Source organism: Zootoca vivipara, chromosome 14, assembly GCF_965207765.1.
Source record: "Zootoca vivipara chromosome 14, rZooViv2.hap1.1, whole genome shotgun sequence".
NCBI lineage: Eukaryota > Metazoa > Chordata > Lepidosauria > Squamata > Lacertidae > Zootoca > Zootoca vivipara.
In genome coordinates this window covers 27,757,105-27,778,401 of record NC_142597.1, presented here as the reverse complement: position 1 = coordinate 27,778,401, position 21,297 = coordinate 27,757,105, and the positions used below count along the sequence as shown (strand labels likewise).

Sequence of the window (21,297 nt, the reverse complement as noted above, 5' to 3'; positions counted from 1 at the left end):
AGCTAAGGACACGTGTAGTGCGAAGATATCAAAGGTTTCTGGGATATGATTTATAAAGAATTAAAGAAGATTCTAAAATATTCCTTTTAAAAAAAATCCGGAAATATTCCTATTAGGAATGATGGAAAGCGACATCCAAGCCAAAGATAGATGTATAGTAAGCTACGCAACAGTAGTAGCCAGACTCCTCATAGCAAAAAATTGGAAAACCCAAAAAATACCTAATAAAGAAGATTGGCAGCTAAAAATGGTTACATATTATAATTTGGCGATTAAGCATGATGAAATTAAAGGAATAGGGGAGGAAGGGGAGGATAAAAAATTGGAAATTATTTGTGGATTACATTAAACAACATGTAGAAAAAGCCGATCTTCTGGCAGATATTTAAAGGCTCAAATAATTAAACAAATGAGAAAAAAGAGAAACAAACCTTGAAAGGAGGTATGCAGTTAAATATGGTAACCCACAATTGTTACATAGTAGTGGCTGAGAAGTAGAAGGGGAGGGGAGGGGAAGGGATAAGTGGGAGGGATAAGGGGAAAAGTATACAGTATACAGTCATACCTCGGTTTAAGTACGCTTCGGTTTGAGTATTTTCAGTTTAAGTACTCCGCGGACCTGTCTGGAACGGATTAATCCACTTTCAATGGACTTTCAATGGGAAAGTTCGCTTCAGGTTAAGTACGCTTCAGGTTAAGTACGGACTTCCGGAACCAATTACACTCATACTTCGGGTTAAGTACGCTTCAGGTTGTGTACTCCACAGACCCATCTGGAACGGATTAATCCACTTTCCATTACTTTCAATGGGAAAGTTCGCTTCAGGGTAAGTAGCCTACGCTTCAGGTTAAGTACAGACTTCCGGAACCAATTGTGTTTGTAAACCGAGGTGCCACTGTATGGAGATTTAAGTGTATTGGAACAATCACAAATGCCGTTTTATTTACTTCTGTGTTTTATTTCTGTAATCTGTAAAAAAAAACAATGAAAAAAAGAAGAAGATAAGGACGCGCGTGAGGCCTGGGGAATGCAGCAAAGCCTTCTTGTTTGTGACACACACACCCCGCCTAACCAAAAATGCTGCCAGAAGAGGCCTGCCAAAAGTGCTTGAAAACCACTAAAATGGCTTTGAGTGACTTCCTGATAAGAAACATGTATTTTTAGCAGGGCCTCTCCTTATCCTCTTATTTCAGCCAAAGTTGAAACAAGATGTTGCATTTTAATTGAGGGGCTGGTTTTTTGTTTTTGTTTTGCTGCTTTATGGTTACTGAGGCTCCTTCAAATAGATAAACAATTACAAACTCATTGCTGCTGCCCCCCACCCCACCCCCTGCTGGAAAAGATTCTCAGGATGAGCTTTGAACAAACCAAAGGCCAATGCACTGAATTCGGTTCAAACGTCTTGCAGAACACTTTGTGCAACTAAGGACTTATTGGGCCTGCCTGGGAAGGCCGTTGTTCAAAACCTAGCCCGCCACTGAGTTGCTGGTAGGCTCTGGTGTTTCATTTGTAGAAGGCAAGGTGGAATAAAGGCCAACCACAGAGGGTTGTTGTGATATCGCTGCTGCAGGGCACCCTGCACACTATGAATGCAAATACTCAAATCACTTTATATTGGGGAAGGTGGCGGCACTGTGATCCTCCAGATGTTGTCAGACTCCAGCTCCCATCAGTCCTAGCAAAGATGGCCTATAATTGGAAGTGATGGGAGCTGTATTCCAGCAGCATCTACATCTGCTTTATTCCAAGGTCACCTTGAAAAGGCAATGGAGGGTGGTGGTCCAGGGCAGGCATCCCCAAACTGCAGCCCTCCAGATGTTTTGGCCTACAACTCCCATGATCCCTAGCTAACAGGACCAATGGTCGGGGAAGATGGGAATTGTAGTCGAAAACATCTGGAGGGCCGAAGTTTGGGGGTGCCTGCTCCAGGGCTTCCTTTTCTGCTTGCATTTTTTTATAATAAAATCCCCTTTCCTGTATATTAGCCATGCATTAGTTTAATCGCACTTTCTTTAAACTTAACTGCCTGTTTTATCTGTGGTGAAAGGGCACAATGAAAAATGTGCTCATCCTGGATTTTTAATCCAGTGGGCTCTTTTTTTTTGTCCTGCATCCACGGACTAATTAACCCCCACCCTCCCCATTTATTATCTCTCTTTTTTCTCTTGCTTCTGAGCTGGCCCATGGAAGCGGGTCAATTGATGCTCCCTCAAGGAAAGGGGAGGACCTGGCTTTGGGGTCATGAGCTGTAAATCAGCTGTAGAAATTACTTACAGCACATGCTTAAACCCAAGGAGCCAATCCGCACCAGGGCTGTTCATGTGTCCTGCTACTAGTCTGTCTTAAGTAAAGCTCTCCCTCGTGTTTCATAAATGGGCACCATGCTCCCCACTCCCTGGCAAGCAGACACACCTCTGGCCACCGCAGGCCACCAAGCAGCCAATGTGAATAACCCAGCATGACTGGAACAGCACTGAATTGGAAGGAGGGCAGCCAGGCAGCTGCTCTCATACTTAGTGGCGAGAAGCCCTCCTTGCCCAGAACATTATAGCTTCTGTAATAAAAAAGAACCTGGCCGTGATAGCTGATGGGTTACATCTGCCATTGCACAGGAGCCAGGCTCGTTTAAAGGAGCACTGACGTCCTTGGCTTGTGGCTGCTGGAAGATCCTGCCAGGCATTTCGGAGGCACCATAGCAACCGAAACGTGGGGTGTCCGAAAGTCAGATTTCAATATTCTTCACCTCCTTCTGCCTTCCCCTGATCCCGAGGAGAGTTGATGTCTGGAGGTGGAAAGTAAGTCCCCTGCATGTTTCACAGAATCTCAGAATCAAAGACTTGGAGGATAGGAAGTGACCCCAAGCTGCTTGGAAGTGTGCCCTATTCTATTCAAGAGCAGGTTTGAGGAATCCATCCAAACAAGGATTGGAAACCAGGACCAAACTGCTTTTTAAAGGATTGCTCAAACCATGGTTTGCCAGTTTGGACTAAACAGGAAACTGTGGTTTGGTCACAAAATGTAAAAAAGATGAGCACATCGTGTGTGTGTGTGTGTGTGTGTGTGTGTGTGTGTGTGTGTGTGTGAAGGGTGCATTGGGGGGAGGGGCTAATGAAATCCTTAAGCCCCACCCTTACCCCCTCCCAATTTTTGTCAAACTGTGTGTTTTTCTCAACAGTAGTTGGGTAGGCATCACAAAAGCTTAGGCCAGCCCCTCCTCCCAGAGCTCAAGCATTGAAAGAGGGAATAGGGCAGGGGAGGGCAGAACCATACAGATTGTTTCTTGATCCGCCAAACCGTAGTTTGGTGGGTTGGAAACATGACCTTAGACTGCATTACCAGGGGTTGGACTAGATGCTATATGCTTGTGAAACATGGACCACTTATAAACGCCATCTCCAACTCCTCGAAAGATTCCATCAATGGTGTCTCTGAAAATTTTTACACATTACTTGGGAAGACAGGCGAACTAATATCAGTGTACTGGAAGAACCAAAGATCACCAGTGTTGAAGCAATGATTCTTCAACATCAACTTCATTGGACTGGTCATGTTGTGCGGATGCCTGATGATCATCTTCCAAAGCAAATGCTCTATTCCAAACTTAAAAATGGAAAGCGTAATGCTGGTGGCCAACAAAAGAAGTTTAAAGACTGTCTCAAGGCAAATCTAAAAAAAATGTAGTATAAACACCGACAACTGGGGAACACTGGCCTGTGAGCGCTCCAGTTGGAGAACAGCCTTTACCAAAGGTGTCATGGGCTTTGAACTCAGGACGCAAGGGAGAAACGTGCTAAGAGGAAGGCACACTTGGCAAATCCACACCGTGATCAACTCCCGCCCGGAAACCAATGTCCCCACTGTGGAAGGACGTGTGGATCCAGAATTGGCCTCTACAGTCACTTATGGGCTCATTGTTAAATCCGTGTTTATGGAAGACAATCTTACTCAGCTACGAGTGATCGCCAAAGCAGAAGAAGACATGGGGTTGGACTACATGGTCCTTTGGGTCCCTTCTTTCTACAGTTCTATGATTCTGTGACTGCAGCTAATGACCGGAAGGAGTTACCTGAAAAGAGGATGGGCAGACAGGTAAGTGGAGCCCAAGTCCAATCTCCCCAGCAGGATGCTGAGCTCTCCAGATGGCCCTGGCAGAAGGCTGGCTGACTCACCTGCCCCAGGCATCTGTTCTCGGCAGTCACAGGGGTGGTGGGAGCAGGTGCCTTGGGGAAGAGCCCAGCTCCGGCCCAGCTGCATGGACAGGCTCCCAGGCGGGTGGCTCAGAGGCACCCCAGGCAGCGTTTCAGACTTGTGGCACTTTGTAATAATAATTAAAAAAAGCATGCGAGGAACTCGGGCCTTGCCAAAGCCTTTTATTTTCGCCAGCTTCTCTGGCGCGCAAACTCTGCTAGCGGTGCTTGGAATTGCAGAGGGGCCTAGTGGCTTGGCTGTGTCCATGGCAGCCTTTTCAATTTGTGCTTTCCTCCACCCCACCCAAGGAAAGAGAGGGAAAGAGAGACAATCCAGCCACAGGGCTAGGGCTGCTTTCCAAGGCACAGCCGCTCCTTCAGGAGGGATATAAATGAAGTAAATAACACAAGCCCCTATCAGATCCTCTCTCCTGAAGGACAGGTTGAATTCACTGACTTTACTGACTCATTATGACTTTTAAAACACTCCTGTTTACACATTTGATAGCTGAGTCTTCCAAGCAACCCCAAGATCACTGATTAAGAATGTTTTGACTATATTTTAAACTATTTTTAGTTGCTGTTGATTTTTTTAATGCTTTTTTAAATTTCTATGTCTATTACTTTGGGCTTCTAAGAACGTAAGAAAAACTGCACTGGACCAGGAGAATGGCCCACCTGGTCCAGCATCCTGTCCTCAGTAGTAAACCAGATGCCTCGAAGGGAAGCCTGCAAGCAGGATCCGAGCACAAAAACACTTCCCTCTCCTGCGGCTTCTACCACAACTGTGGAGGGCAGAGCATAGCCATTGCGGTTAGTAGCCACCCTCTTCCCTTCCAAGTACTTAATCCTCTTTTAAAGCCATCGAAGTTGGTGGCCATCGCTGCCTTCCTGTGGGAGGGAGTTCTGTAGAAGTCCTCATGAAGATAGGGGGGGGGCAGGAATCTCCCTTACTCATTACACTAATATATCCAGTGAAGCTGAATGTTGGAAGATGAATGACAGATAGAATAACATCCATCTGTCATTCATCTTCCAACATTCAGCTTCACTGGATATATTAGTGTAATGAGTAAGGGAGATTCCTGCCCCCCCCCTCTATCTACTTTCTGCATATAATAATAATTATAATAATAATAATAATAATAATAATAATAATAATAATAATAATAATAATATATTATTTATACCCCGTCCATCTGGCCGGGTCTCCCCAGCCACTCTGGGCGGCTTCCAACAGAAGAATAAAACACAATAATCTACTAAACATTAAAAGCCTCCCTGAACAGGGCTGCATGACATTCATAGTTCTATAAACTTCTTCCATGCTGCCTTTTATTTGCCTTTTCTCTAAACCAAAAAAGCCCCAAATGCGGCATCCTTTCTTCGTAGGGAGTTGCTCCATCCCACTGAGCGTTTTGGCTTTTTCTGAACCTTTTCCAACTCTACAATATCCTTTTTGAGGCAAGGTGGCCAGAGCTGTACACACAGTATTCCAAATACATCCACAGCATGGATAGGGGAGGAGGAGTATCTCTGGTGGGGGACAGGCCATGCTCCTTCTGGGGCAGTTCGTCCAACTTTGGATCCCATCCCGCATTCAGCTCTCACCTGTGGCTCCTAGAAGCTGTCAGCCAGCATGCTACAATGGCCACACCCTTGGAACGGCTTTGACCGGCCAGCTAAACCAGTTCAGGGTAACCGATGGGTCTCAAACCCTCGGTAGTTAGGGACTTTCCCTGCATGCGAAGACAGGGAGCGGATGAGATCACTAGTGGGCCCAGTGGTCAAGAAGGCGGTTCCTGCGTGTGCTGTAGAAGGAAGTGAGGGGCAGATGCTCCACCTGGAAAGGTAGCCTATCTAGGAGAAGGAAAACTCCGGTCCTAAGCCTCCGCTGCCTTGCAGGATATCTTCAGGAGAAGAAAAGGCTAAAGAGCAAACCCTACGCAAATCTGGAGTGGAGTCGGTAAGACGGCACACCTCCTCCCGGCAACTCCTGCAGCCAAGCTGGTGCCAAATGCATTGCTCTGCTTTCCTTTGGACCACATCAGTGAGGTCGAGGAGAGGGGTGGCCTTGTCATCTGGGCAGCCCAGGACCCCCGTACACATTGCCCTGGCTTGCACCCCAGGGAGGTCTCTTGGGTGCTGCTCATGCAGCGGTTTGGCTTCACCCCCAGAGGCGCACTCCATTGAGACGACGTCACCATTGCGCTATCTACTATGACTCCAAGATCTCGTCCAACACCTCCAGCTCCGATCTTATGAGCTTGGGTGGAAAATGAATATTCTTTTGCTCCCCCCCCCTAATAAGCACCACTCTCTTATACTTGGGGAGGCAGGGGGGCTATAAACCAAATCAATGATAAGAATATGTGATAATAATGATATGGCTGAAGGCGGTGATGTCATTGCACTAGTTAGTGTGGAGGAACTGCCCCCCCCTTCTCTCCCCAATGTCTCATTCTGGTGCGAATAGCTTCCTGCTCCCGTTCTCATCCGACATCTACCAGCGGGTCAGCAAAACAGTCTGCCCCACTGCAGAGTCCCTGTGTTGGGAGCTAATTAAACCGGCCACACAGGGTGGCTTAAAAAAAGAATAGTGACTCCCCCTCACACCTGTCCCCTCCCCCTGGAGCAATCGGCCGCACGGCAAGGAGCGCTGGGTGTGAAATCCGACGGAGTGAAGAAGCAGCTTCGGCAATTTGATGGTTGTCGTGGCGACTGAGAGCCTCATTGTCTGCCGTGACTTCACCTCCGTGGGGAGCGACCTCCATCGCGGCCTGGCCAAAGGGCGGATTACAGAGGGGCTGGGAATGAACGGAGGCAGCTGCGGAAAGGCCTTGAATAGGCTTGGTTGAGGGGGAGAAATTGGGGTGGAGGAGTGCAGCAGGGCAACTTACTCCCCTCTCCCACTGAGAACCCAGAAGCCTTTGACTGCAGAATGATACGTGTCAATCCTAGCTCTAGAAAGGCACCTCGGCTGGAGAAACGAGCGGGCTGGAATCACCAGAAGGCCACATTCACAAGTGTCTTCTGTTTGAAGTCAGGGCTTTCCCAAAAGAATCCCAGGAGAATGAGTTTGTTAAGGGTGCTGGGAGTTGTTAGGAAGCTCCTGTTCCCCTCTCAAGAGTTACCGTTCTCAGAGTTCCCTGGGAGGAAGGATTGATGGTTAAACCACAGTGGGAATTGTAGCTCTGGGGTGAGAAGAAAGAGTTCTCCTAACAACTCTGAGCACCCTTAAACTAAGGTTCCCGGAATTCTCTGGGGAAAGACATGACTGTTTAAAGTGTTATCACAAGGGTTTAAATATAAGGCAAAATCCTTGTAGGAACATAGTAAATGGATCAATCCATTGGTCCATTTAGCTCAGTATTGTCCACACTGACTGGCAGCAGCTCTCCAGGGTTTCAGGTAGGGAGTCTCTTCTAGCCCTACCTGGAGCTGCTACTGGGGATTGAACCTGGGACCTTCTGCATGCAAAGCAGATGTTCTACCACAGCAGTTCAAGACCAGGTACAGCAGCCTTCTCCAACCTGATGGCCTTCAGACATTTTGGACTACAGATCCCATTGTCCCTGACTGGGGACTGATGGGAGTTGGGAGTCCAGTAATACCTGGAGGGCACCCAGTTGGGAAAGGTTGTACTACAGGCTCGAGTCCTGACAGCTACAATGTCCCTGTGCTTCAGGGTGCGAGTCTTCAAATCACCAAGTTGGAAGAGACCTAAGGGGGCATCTAGTCCAACCCCCTGCAATTCAAGTGCATCTCTCCCCTCCCAGCCACACTTGGGCCCAACTATGGACAGACCGGCAGATGGCATGCATAAAGCGTACATGTGGGAAGGGTTCAAAAATGGGGTGGGGGTGGGGGTGGCTACAACTCCTATTCCCCTTAATCCAGGGGTCAGCAAACTTTTTCAGCAGGGGGCCGGTCCACTGTCCCTCAGACCTTGTGGGGGGCTGGACTATATTTTGAAAAAAAATATGAACAAATTCATAGGCCCCACAAATAACCCAGAGATGCATTTTAAATAAAAGGACACATTCTACTCATGTAAAAACACCAGGCAGGCCCCACAAATAACCCAGAGATGCATTTTAAATAAAAGGACACATTCTACTCATGTAAAAACATGGTGATTCCTGGACCATCCGCAGACCGGATTTAGAAGGCGATTGGGCCGCATTCGGCCCCCGGGCCTTAGTTTGGGGACTCCTGCCTTAATCTCATTCTTTTCATTCCCCCTTCTGACAGTTCCAACGCTGTGCTATTCTGCATTTTGGACGCAGCATCTGTCCCAGCATTGGTGGCGGACTTGAACAAACGGTTCTCGCTCCACTGCCAAGTTCCTGCAGAGCCTGTGTCCACAGTCTAATAAAATTGCCCCATAAAATGACAAAGTAACAATGCACGCTGCCCCTAACAATGCACTTAATGATTAAAAGCCAGTAAACTGGGATCCATAAATCAAAAGCGTCCACATAACCTTTTCCACCTGCAAGGAATGTCCTGCCTCTCCAAGTCTTGGGATTTTTAGGTTGCAACTTGAAGATAGCAGGTGTATTTGGGTGGAGGAAACACCCTATTTCTGTTAGTGAGCCATGTTTGGTATCATTTTCCCTTTCGCGTTTGCCTTCGGAAAAGTCTCGGAATTGGAACAAACTTTCCCGAACCTTTGAGTGGCACGGCAGATAGGGCTGGACCCAGAATTCAACGAGCTGGACTCAGTTCCTGCCAGACTCAAGGGTGTGACTGAGTCACAATTAACCTTTCGCAAGGATCTGAAAAGGAGCCGAGTAGAAGCAGCCTGGTTTGGATGCATCTTCCAGTGTCGGAAGATTTCAAGGCACAAGAAAGGAGATTCCAACTAAACATCAGGAAGAACTTTCTGACAATTCTGTTAAGACAGTGGAGCGGTCTCCCTCAGGAGGTGGTGGAGGTTGGATGGCCACCTGTCTTGGATGCTTCAGCTGAGATTCCTGCATTGCAAAGGGGTTGGACTACCGTGTTTCTCACAAAATAAGACGGGCCTAAAAAATAAGACATGGCAGGCTTTTCACGAGTTGATTAAATATAAGACATACCCCAAAAATAAGCCATAGTGGGGGGGCAGGTCTGGCAAGGAAAGGAAGGCGTTTAAGCACCTTCGGAAGAGCCGGCAAGAGGCAACAGCTTTGGTGCTTGGCGCGTGCCCACAGCCACCTCCGCAGCCGCTGGGATTACTGTCGCTGCAGCCATGCTCCTGGGCGCTCTTGGCGCTTCCCCTGCGGCCGCCTCACTGTGTTTTGCGGAGGCGGGACCGAGGGACTCGGCGCGAGCAGGCAGAGCAGAAGGAGGGCGGCGGAGATGGAACGGCCGTGAAGAGCGGGAAAGCACGCACACACACACACCCATCCTCGCCATCCCGGTCAGGCGGTGGCGGCTTTAGTCAGGCGGCCATGGAGACTGTGCAGCTGCGCCACCCGCGCCGGTGAGAAGCCAGAGGGGAAGAGATGCGCGGTGATGGTAAGGGTGGGAGGAGGCGACCTGGGTGCATGTAGGTTACGGAGGCGGGTCGGTGCACTTCTCTTCCTCTTAGGCCTTTTCCCACCCCCGCCCCTTCTCCTCCGCTTCCTCCTAGGAAACGCGCTCCTTCGTCTTAACTGCTATCCTCCTTGCATCTTCCATCGGAGTTCGCGCGCACTGCCCAGAGTTGGCTAAATGCAACTGGAGTTGTGCAAAAGGCAATGGAAACAAATAGCCGCCCATAGGCAAAACCAAATAGCAAAACCTTTTTGGGAACTGCCTGTGTCGTAAAGTTCTCTGTTTAAACTGGGGCAGGGGCTTCCCAACGATCAGCTGAGAGGCGGGCTGATCGGGCGCCTCTTCGCCGCAGCCACAGCGCTCAGAGCGCTCGCCCCTAGTCGCCCATGAAGATCATGGGCTTCACCTGCAGCCGCAGCTGCCTCTCACCAGGCTCTTTGCGCTGCGCTGCGCTGCCCGAAGCGGTTCTTGCCAGGCCCTCCGCCGCCGCTTCTCTCACAGCCGCCTCCGCGGCTGCTTCCTGCTCTGCCAACGTGGCTGTGCTCCTTGCTCCCCAGCAGCACGCAAATGGGAGGGCAGCCTTGCTGTTTTTATTTTCTGCTTCCTGGCTCTCCCCGGGTCTCGCGCGGCGCATGCTGCCGGCTCTCACCGGGTCCCCATGGGCCAGGGCTCTGCGCAGCGCACTGTTGCCAGCTCCCACTTAAAAAAATAAGACATCCCCCCAAAATAAGCCACCGTGGGGGTTTTTGAGGAAAAAATAAATATAAGACGTGTCTTATAATATGAGAAACACGGTAGATGACTCTCAGGGTTCCCTTCCAACTGTAAAATTCTATGACTCTACTTCTTCTCCATGCAGAGTTAAACTATGGAACTCACTTCCTCAGGAGGCAGTGATGGCCACCAACTTGGAAGGCTTCAAAGGAGGATTAGGCAATTTCATGTTGCAGGCTTTCCGCAGGCATCTCACTGGCCCCTGTGAGGACAAGATGCTGGACTAGAAGGGCCATTGGCCTGATCCAGCACGCTGTTCTTATGCAGAGCAGCTGCTTGGGGTGGAAACGGCCCTGATCCTTATTTCTCAAGCCAGTAGTGATGCAAAAGGAGAAGAAAAGCGTGGGGGGGGGGGAGTAGGATCCAACGCAACATCTCTTAAGCAGTAATAGCAGGGCTGACTTGACCCACTTCCAATACAAAGTGAGCAAGACTAAGCCAAGCCCAACCACTGGGTGAACTGGAAGGGGAGCAGCATCCGCTCGCTCCTTCCCAGAGTCGGCTGGCGAAACATGCCGGCAGCCTCTTTTTAAAGTCTCTGGTTGCACCTTGGTTCTGATGCTCTGAGCTGCATCACTGGTACATCTCCTTGTTTTGAACTAGAACCAGCGGCTGGAGGAAGAGGAGGAAGGAAGGATAAAAGGTAGCCAGCAGTGCCCTCTTGTGCCCAGAGGTGGGAATTTCTATTTCAGTGAAAGCTAAAAAAGGGGCACATACAGGCGAAACTCGGAAAATTAGAATATCGTCGAAAAGTGCATTTATTTCAGTAATGCAACTTATTATTTTTTAATTTTTACAAATGCTTTCTTTTGGAAAGTCAACAGTAATAAAACAAATAGTTACAATAATACAAAATAAACAAAAATAAATATCGCTACAGTATTACATTTCATTAGTTACATTCAATTTATAATTGACCCGCCTAACGACAAATAATTACAATTACAACAAATAAAGGCTTGACATATCTTGCTTTGCATATTGTACATCTAACTCATATATTGGTTTCACCTTTTAAGTTGCATTACTGAAATAAATGCACTTTTCGACGATATTCTAATTTTCCAAGTTTCACCTGTATCTCCCCTTTAAGACAGCAAGTGGCAGTGTAGTGGTTAGAGCAGCGCTTCTGAAACTTGGGTCAGATCCCTGTTCAGCTGTGAAGGTCATTTGGACGACCTTGGATCAAGTCCCCATCACTCAGCCTAGCCTACTTTGCAGGGTCGAGGATAAAATAGGGAGGCAGAGAACCATGAATCCCACCTTGAGCTCCTTGGAGGAAAGGGCAGGATATGAAGGTAATAAATAATAATAACATCAATGACAATATGAGAAGTTGTCTGGATACTGCATCCACTGATTTGGAAATCACACCCTCTTGACTCCCACGGTGCAAAGGCCAGTAAGTTTCAGCCTGTACGTCGGTAACACTTCCTTGACACATCCCAAAGCAGTAGAGTGGGGAAATGAAACTTTACTATTTCATCAGTGTGGAAAGAGAATGCATGGGTTTGGGGTCTGTAAGTACGACAAGGCTGTATATTGTCTCCCTGCTTATTTAACTGATATGCAGAATTCATCATGTGAAAGGCTGGACTGGATGAATCCCAAGACGAAATTAAGATTGCCAGAAGAAATATCAACAACCTCAGGTATGCAGATGACACAACCTTGATGGCAGAAAGTGAGGAGGAATTAAAGAACCTTTTAATGAGGCTGAAAGAGGAGAGCACAAAATATGGTCTGAAGCTCAAGATAAAAAAAACTAAGATCATGGCCACTGGTCCCATCACCTCCTGGCAAATAGAAGGGGAAGAAATGGAGGCAGTGAGAGATTTTACTTTCTTGGGTTCCGTGATCACTGCAGATGGTGACAGCAGTTATGAAATTAAAAGACGCCTGCTTCTTGGGAGAAAAGCAATGACAAACCTAGACAGCATCTTATAAAGCAGAGACACCACCTTGCCGACAAAGGTTCGTATAGTTAAAGCTATGGTTTTTCCAGTAGTGATGTATGGAAGTGAGAGCTGGACCATAAAGAAGGCTGATCACCAAGGAATTGATGCTTTTGAATTATGGAGCTGGAGGAGACTCTTGAGAGTTCCATGGACTGCAAGGCGATCAAACCTATCTATTCTTAAGGAAATCAGCCCTGAGTGCTCATTGGAAGGACAGATCCTGAAGCTGAGGCTCCAATACTTTGGCCACCTCATGAGAAGAGAAGACTCCCTGGAAAAGACCCTGATGTTGGGAAAGATAGAGGGCACTAGGAGAAGGGGACGACAGAGGACGAGATGGTTGGACAGAGTTCTCGAAGCTACGAACATGAGTTTGACCAAACTGCGGGAGGCAGTGGAAGACTGGAGTGCCTGGCGTGCTATGGTCCATGGGGTCACGAAGAGTTGGACACGACTAAACAACAAGAACAACAAAGGGCCTGAGCCTGTTTCTATCTTAAGGCCCCATCTCCCATAGAGTGGGAAAAAGAGAGTCAGCATGAAGGTAGGAGAAAAGGTGAAGGAAATATGCATCATTTGAGGTTTTTGACCAGTAATGCTGTTTCCCTGTTTCTCCTGCAAAGCTAGTTTCTTGTGGTCTCTTATTAACCAGTTTGTGATAAACTCTGCCACCTCCATAAAAGCTGTTAAGTTTGCTGTGTGTGAGAGCAGAAAACACTATCAATTGGATCAGAAAAAAAGAGTCTGCCTGATGGGGGACTTCTGTATTTTCTTCCCCATCTGCTACTTTGTGAAAACGAGCCCTTGCCAAAGTAGGATCATAGAATCGTAGAATTGTAGAGATGGACACTGAGCCCTGTTTTGGGGGTGTGAAGTGCTAATTTCTACCATGGCCACTGAGGAAGACAAAACCTTGCCGGAACCGGGGAAAGGATGGCTCTGCAGCATCCAGGCCTGTTTTAGGTCTGTGTGCCACAGCTGCAGAGGCGGGCAGGCACAGAGGCAAGTCCTTTGCAGCATTCTGTGCCAAGGCTGCTTACTGCCCCATGTCACCCCAAAGGATTACAGGGTGGGAATTTGGGAAGGGAGTTAGGGCAGGGCCAGGTGATGCTCAGCTTGCCAGTGACCAAGTTGAGGATGCTTCTCATTTATTTTAACTCCCGCGCTGGAACCCAACACCAACCTCGCTCGGTGCATGTGCCTAAACGTCCCTTTAGAAAGCACGGTGCTCCTCCGAGCCCTCCCCCACCCAGTCCCAGAAGCCTCCCCACTCGAGCGCTGCTCGGGTTTCCAAAGCGCAGACAGCCAGGATGTGATGAGAGATGCTCTCTTTATCTTTGGATTAACAGTTTGCACAGAGCGTGGGTCTCAAATGATACCGGGCAGATGGACTTGCAAAAAGGGCACAGACTCTCTCGAAGGAACTCTTGCAAACAGCAGAAGCAGAGCCCAGGTGGGATCTCATAAGAGCAGCCTACGGAGGAGAAAAAGTGGTATTTCTTTCCCCACCCCCACCTATATTTATTTGGGCTAAATTACAGACACCCCACTCCACCTATGCAGCTGCCACCCTGGTCAGGAACATCTTTAAAGGCTCTTGGTCTCAAAAAAGTATTTCCAGCAAAAATGGGGGGGAAAGCATGTTCATTTGTGAGAAACAGTAAACAACAACAACACACACACACACAAAAAAAATCCTTCCAGTAGCACCTTAGAGACCAACGAAGTTTGTCATTGGTATGAGCTTTTGTGTGCATGCACACTTCTTCAGATACTATCTGAAGTGTGCAAGAAGCGTATCTGAAAAAGTGTGGATGCACACGAAAGCTCATACCAATGACAAACGTAGTTAGTCTCTAAGGTGCAAGTGGAAGGAATTTTTTTATTTTGTTTCGACTACAGCAGACCAACACGGCTACCTACCTGTAGTAACAACAACAACAACACAGAAATTCCCAGAGGACTCAATGAAAGCATAACTTTCTACTGTAACAGAGGGCAATGCCAGGACTCTAGAAGTTTTTGTGGCTGTTCCCCACTATGGGAACAGAGTTTAGAGGGGCTCCTGGTTCTTTCACGGAACAAGTAGAACTGTGGAATTTGCTGCTAGGCTATGTGGTAATGGCCACAAACTTTGATGGCCTTAAAAGTGGATTAGACAAATGCGTATCTGCATATACTAGCCATGATAGTGATATGCCTCTGAGTACTAGCTGCTGATGAAGAGTGGTCTGGCACTCAGCTCCTTCTTGGGAGCTTCCCATTGGCTGCCTACTGATGGAGTCCTTCTTTCCTCCTAGGTTTGGGATAGCCAATATGGTGCCTTCCTGATGTGGCTGAAGTGGAACTGTCATCACCCCTGACCATGTTGGCTGGGGCTGGTGGCAGCTGGAGTGCAGTTACATGGTTACAGCGTGGTGCTGGTCATGCCAAGGTTGCAGGTTCGATCCTTGTATGGGACAGCTGCATATCCCTGCATTAGAATCAAAGGATCTCCAAGGCTCATCTGGTCCAACATCCTCCAATGTGGCAATCTCAACTAAAGCATCCATTGCAGATGGCATTGCAGGGGGTTGCACTAGATCATCCTCAGGATCACTTCCAGCTCTACAACCCTACATCTGCCTTGTTATCTTTGGTCCAGGGTTTTATTGGCATCCAGAAAAGCTTGGAAACTGGCAAACAATCAATACACTCGGGGGTTTCCCCCCTTCTACCCAAGATGACCCTTTGGGTCCCTTCCAAGCCTACAATTCTATGGAATCTAAGGAGGTGATTTCTACCAGGTGATGCTTTTTGTTCACCTGGTCTAGTATTGCCTCCTCTGATCGGCAAGGCCTCCCAAGCGTCTTTGGAAGATGCTCTTCCTCATCTCCTGCAATGTGTGTGTTTTTTAAAAAAAACTCGAAAAGGCAGCGGCTGGACCTGGCTCCCTTTTGCAGGCCAGGTGCAAGCTCTCTCACTGAGCTACGCTCCCTCTCCTCCAGACTGCACAAATGTAACTGATAGTCACAAGCAAGATTCTCCAAAAATGGGATTAGTGTCTTTCCCCCCACAGCCTGTCAGGAATGTTTATTCTTCCGGGAAGCCTATTTAAAGTGGCTAGTTCTCAAGAGCAGTCGCCTCGCAGGACTGCGGAGGCATTGTGCCAAGGGATGCGGCCGAGCCGTGCCCTCAACTCCAAAGCCCTATCTCTGGCCTTCAAAGAGACCTGCCAATTGGTGTCGTGTTCCTCGCAGACTTACACATATCCCCACCCACGATTCCCCCCTCCCTCCCTCCCTTTCCAAATCACGTCGGTCTGTTTTATCAGTTGGGCTTCTGTGGTCTGCCCCTCGAGGGCTGCATTCTATGGGTCCGGATTCATCCACGTGAGAATCCGCATCCTACCTCTACAAAAGGCGGGCAGCTCAGTAGGTAGAGCCTGAGATTCTGAATCTCAGGGTCAAGGGTTCGAGCCCCATGTTGGGAAAAGGATTCCTGCATTGCAGGGGGTTGGCCTAGATGTTCCTCTGCAACTCTGTGATTCTGTGCATCCCAACAGATCTGTTTTGGCAGAAGCCAGGTGGGCCAAAAGCATCATTTTGTCTCAGTGCTCAACACCAACCGACCAGCAGTAGATGAGCTAGCATTACCTGTCCCTCTGACACACTAGCATCCAGTGCCAAAGAGGACAGCCTGAGGGCAGGGTACAGATGCCTCGCGCCGTATTTTTATCCCGCCACTGACTCACAGGATCAAAGAAAGGGATCAAGATAGCTGGGATGCTCGCTGTCCTCTCACCTAATGGCACCAAAAGCCATTAATAGCTAGGACACGCTGTTGCTCATTCCTCCTTTGCAAGCAGCTCTCTCTCAAAGTCATTGAATTTCAGCACACACACACACCCTCCAAAACCTTTCCAAAATCAGTCCTTTTGCCAGTGCAAAAAGAAGAATATCCTACAAAATGATAGCGGAGAAGGATAATGCTCTCACTTTCAATACTACCGGTAGGGAGAGGGAACCTTTTGCCAACCAGAAGGCCGCACTTCTCTCAGGGCAATCTTCCGAGGGCCACTTACCGGTGGTGGATTGGGCCCAGAGGCAAAGGTGGCTGCAGCAACGGTGCCAATTCTACCTCTGCACAATAGTCACGTTTTTACAGACACAGCTACACCCCTCTTTACCCTCAATAATCCAGTTTTTCCCAAACTTGGGTCTCCAGCTCTTTTGGGACTACAGTTCCCATCATCCCTGACCACTGGTCCTGCTAACTAGGGGCGATGGGAGTTGTAGTCCAACAACAGCTGGAGACCCAAGTTTGGGAAACATTGCTCTAATCCATAGAAGCAAGAAACCTTACTGGAGTCCAAGGAGAAATTCCAAGCAGGCAGAAACACTCAAGGAGGACATGAAGCAGAGCCAATGCGGGGGGCGGGCAAGGGAGAATCCCTAGGGCCAGATAGGGAGGTTTGGGGGCACATTCAAACCCTGGGCCTGGAGGTTAAGGCTATTGATGGCTACTAGCCACAGTGGCTATGCTCTGCCTCCCCAGCTGGAGATAGTGATGCTTGCTGGAAACCGCAGGCGGAGAGATGGCTCTTGCATTTGAATTCTGGTTGGGGGTTCCCCACGGGCATCTGGTCGGCCGCTGTGAGAGCAGGATGCTGGACCAAATCCAGCAGCCAGGCTCCTTAAGTTCCCATGGCCATGCTGGCTGGGACTGACGCATATTGGGAGTCCAAGCACATTTGGGGGGAATGCAACGCTGGCTGCCACTGGGAGCGTGTGCATCACGTGTACCGGTATTCCCAACACTGCATCCCAGACGCGGAACCCAGGGTAAAAGATATGCTGATTGAGGGGTGGGGCTATGCAGATGAAGGGACTGTGCCATGAAAAGAGGGCTTGCATCTTAACAGTCAGGATCATAGGATTGTAGAGTTGGAAGGAACCCTGAGGATCATCTACTCTGGTGTTTTCAAAACTGCCTGCACCAGTGTTTCCCCAACTTGGGTCTCCAGCTGTTGTTGGACTACAACTCCCATCATCCCTAGCTAGCAGGACCAGCGGTAAGGGATGATGGGAATTGTAGTTCAAAAACAGCTGGAGACCCAAGTTTGGGAAACACTGGCCAAGATCTTGCCTACCAGCTCCCTTCTTTTAAATCTTAAATCTTATTCGTGAAGTAGAGGACATCGGATAGCTGCTAGCTTGGCCTCCGCAGTTAGAGGCAGTAATATTTCTGAATACAGTGGTACCTCTACTTACGAATGACTCAACTTACGAATGTAAACACTGATCAAGTCCAACCTGCTGCAATGCAGGAATATGCAGCTGCCCCATACAGGGATCGAACCTGCAGCCCTGGAGATATCAGCACCACGCTCTAACGGACTGAGCTATTCAGGAGGCTTAGCCTACTCACGCACCCCAATGGTGTCTTTCTAGCACATCTACAGCTGCTGTGTCTCCTCCAGCAAGAAAGCAAAAGGGGCAAACTGTTGTGTGGGGAGGGGACCCCACAGGAGTTCTGAAGGTGCAATTCCTGCATTGCAGGGGGCTGCCCTAGATGACCCTTTGGGATCCCTTCCCGCTCTACAATTCTCCAATTCCAAGCCTGCTTTGCTTCCCCCCCCCCCTTCGGCTGCTCTCTTTACAGCAGATTTTTACACAAACATGCTTTGCTAGCTGTAGTACTGAAATGCCTGCATTGGTCCCGAGGGGATTTGTTTACAGGCAGAGTTTAAGAGACCACCCAAGCGGGTAATCTTTTCTCGGCTCCGGATGATCTCATCTCTTGGCTGCCCCCCCCCCCCCGGCGATCTCCCCGTCCAGCCACCAAAAAAAGGCTCGTTCCACCGTTGCATAATTGGATCGGCCTAACACACGCTTTGGGCAGGGGGGTGGGGGCTGCTTGCCTTCCTGAGCAATACCTTTTTCGGGCATCTGGTTTTCTTCTCCCTCGGCCACCGACACAAAACTAATCACTGGGAGAAATTTAGAAGGCAAGATTCCCTTCCCAACCATGGGAAGAAAGGCTAAAGTGAGAGGCGAGAGAGACAGTGGTGGTGCAGGGGGTTAGGGGTGCCAAACGAGGACTTGGGCTCGAATCCCTCACTCGGCTTCGAAGCTCACTGTTGTGAGCTGGGGGGCTAGTCGCTGCCTCCCAGCCTAGCCTACCTCACAGCGTTGTTGTGGGAGCTAAATGAGGACTAGGACCTGGGAGACCAGAGTTCAAATCCATCACTCGGCCACAAAGCTCACTGGGCATGACCTTGGGGGGGAGGGGTCCAGTCGCTGCTTCCCGGCTTAGCCTACCTCACAGGGTTGTCGTGGGGATTAAATGATGAGACAGGGAACCACATATGCCACTTTGGGTTCCTTGGAGGGGGGAAATTGTAGGATAGAAAATGTTTCCTGCAGGGCAAGAGGGTGTCGTCATTCAATGCCAGGGCCTATCGTGGGTTTTTGTTCTGTTATTTCTTCATTTATACAGTGGTACCTCGCAAGACGAATACCTTGCACAACGAAAGACTCGCAAGACGAAAGGGGTTCGCGATTTTTTGGGTGACTCGCAAGACGAATTTTTCTATGGCCGTCCTTCACAAGACGAAATGTTTTTTTTAGTTTGTCCTGGTTTGTTCTGGTTTTCCTATAGGAAACCGCGCTTCGCAAGGCGAAAATTTTCGCAAAACGAAACGACTCGCGGAACGAATTAATTTCGTTCGTCACTGTATACTGTTGTATGAGGCAGGTGCTGCAGCTTTCTGGTAGAGAGGTTATCGCCAAAGGCTTACAAAAAATTACAGCTCAGTTCGAAAGGTCTCGATGTTGCTGCGAGTTCCTGAGAGCAGCCGCAGCAATCCTCCTGTCTTTACTCACGCGCAACGCCCGCCAAGCTACCCTTCTCACCTGAGCCTGTTCTCTGCATAAAAGCCCCCTCCCAGCATTCTGCCACCTTCTTCTCTTCAGACTGTGAACAGAGCAATCTCTCCTGTTCAAAACTTTCTTGTGGGCAAAGCCTGGAAGATTCTGAGGTGCTCTATGAGCAACAAGTGGGAACTGCGGCAAAATGCTGCAGTGTAGAGATCGGAAGGTGGTGCAGGCCCCTCTGGAGGTTTTTTTAAACTGGGGTTGGATGGCAGGCAATCCATCAGGGATTCTTGAAGTTGGACTGCAGGGGGTCGGACTAGATGACTCTTGGGGTCACCTCTGAATGATACGATTCCACGATTCCATCCCCGCAACCTTCTCTCATTCAAGTTCCATGTTGCAGGTGAAAAGTAGGGGTGCTGGTGGGAAGCTGAGCACCCAAACCATGCTGCAAAAAGCGCCACCCTGCTCCAGCCCCGTTTCGCAGCTGCAGAAACCAAAGGCTGCTGGCTTTGCAGTCCCTCGCCTAATACGGCCTCGCAAGGGACATTTTCTCTGCTGAGCCCCCCTTGGGATTCCAAGCCGAGGCAGGAACTTAGCGTGTGACTCCTTCTCTCTTAAAAAAATAAATAAATACCAAGTCCACATGACCTGAGCCCCAGGCTACCAGGGCCCTGCGTATTAGCAGGCAATGACATTCCTCTCAAAGCCCTTGTGCCTAGTCTCTCTCTCTCTCTCTGGGTATCAATTTCCAGCCTGGTCCATCTACTTTTAAGAAGCCCATTTAGGAGATGCGACTCACTCATCCTGACCCGATTTTCTTTAAAAAGAAAACGGGCATTCCAGCACCTGTCAGCATCCCCTTGACCTCTGCAGTTCTTGGCAACCTATGCCTCAAAGGAGCTCAAATAAGCCAGGGCGCTAACACGCTGTCCTTCGTCTACCCCAGACGGTTGTCCTCTGGGGCTGTCTGCTGCAGGAGGAGGGCTGGTGGGTCGCTGAGCATCAGAGAAGGTCCAACGCCCAAGGCCCAAACACTAGGCGAATCAACTAAAGCTTTTGTTGATTGATCCAGTTAATGCACACAGAAAAATGCAGCTTATGTTCCTGCGCCAGACCATCGGTCCGTCTAGCTCAGTACTGCTGGCACCAGTGTTCTCCAAACATGGGTCTCCAGCTGCTTTTGGACTTCAACTCCCATCATCCCTAGTTAGGTCTTAGGGCAGGTATGCTTCATCTGGGGAAAAGGCCTTCTTTGTAGGGTCTCTCACTTGGATGAAATTCTCTCCCAAGGGCCTCTAAACTCAGATCTTTTCAGCATCGCGAGACGGCGTTGTTGGTTATAATCCAAGAACTTTAACAACCGAGAAAGGTTTTTCTTAAACATCAGTCTCTTTTATTGTTCCTTACATTTTCATTTCTCCTTTTCTCTACAGAGCTCAAGGTGGCATACGTGCTTCTCTTCCCTGTCTATATTCTCCTCACAACAACCCTGTGAAGTAGGCCAGGCTGAAATCTCTTTCATAAAGCTATGATTACTCCTGGGTGGACATTCATGGCCGGCTGACAGTGCACATCCGACTCTCATTAGCAGGGATGGGCAACCTGTGGCCTTTCGGCTGATGCTGGGCTCTTGCCAGATCCAGCCAGCATGGCCAACAGTCAGAGCTGTACTCCAGTAGCATCTGGAAGGACCTGGGTTCCATATGCCTGGTCCAAATAGCCGACTACGTGGAGAGGACTCTACTATATAATGCAGAAGCACGTAGACAAGGGGTGGAGAACCTTCTGCCCCCCCCCCCCGATGTCGTTGGGCTCCAAGTCCCCATGAATTCCAGCCATCAGGTATGATGGGAGCCCCACTCCGGTTCTATGTGGGGCTACCTTTGAAGGTGACCCGGAAACTACAACTAATCCAGAATGTGGCAGCTAGACTGGTGACTGGGAGCGGCCGCCGAGACCATGTAACACCAGTCTTGAAAGACCTACATTGGCTC

At 49.0% G+C, this 21,297-nt stretch overlaps 1 protein-coding gene across 2 annotated transcripts in view; it reads right to left on the bottom strand.

Annotated features, from left to right (window-relative positions):
• The window catches only part of SNX19 (sorting nexin 19), a 45,487-nt gene that overhangs the window by 7,740 nt on the left and 16,450 nt on the right, over window positions 1–21,297 (bottom strand). The window contains exon 9 of one of the 2 annotated variants that reach the window (XM_088657538.1): window positions 566–970. The exons of the other annotated variant lie outside the window; for it this stretch is intronic. Within the exon in view, the coding sequence (XP_088513664.1) occupies window positions 958–970 (13 nt within the window). The 3' untranslated portion in view covers window positions 566–957. Of the gene's footprint in view, window positions 1–565; window positions 971–21,297 lie in introns of those variants that run through there. 2 annotated transcript variants of the gene reach the window in all.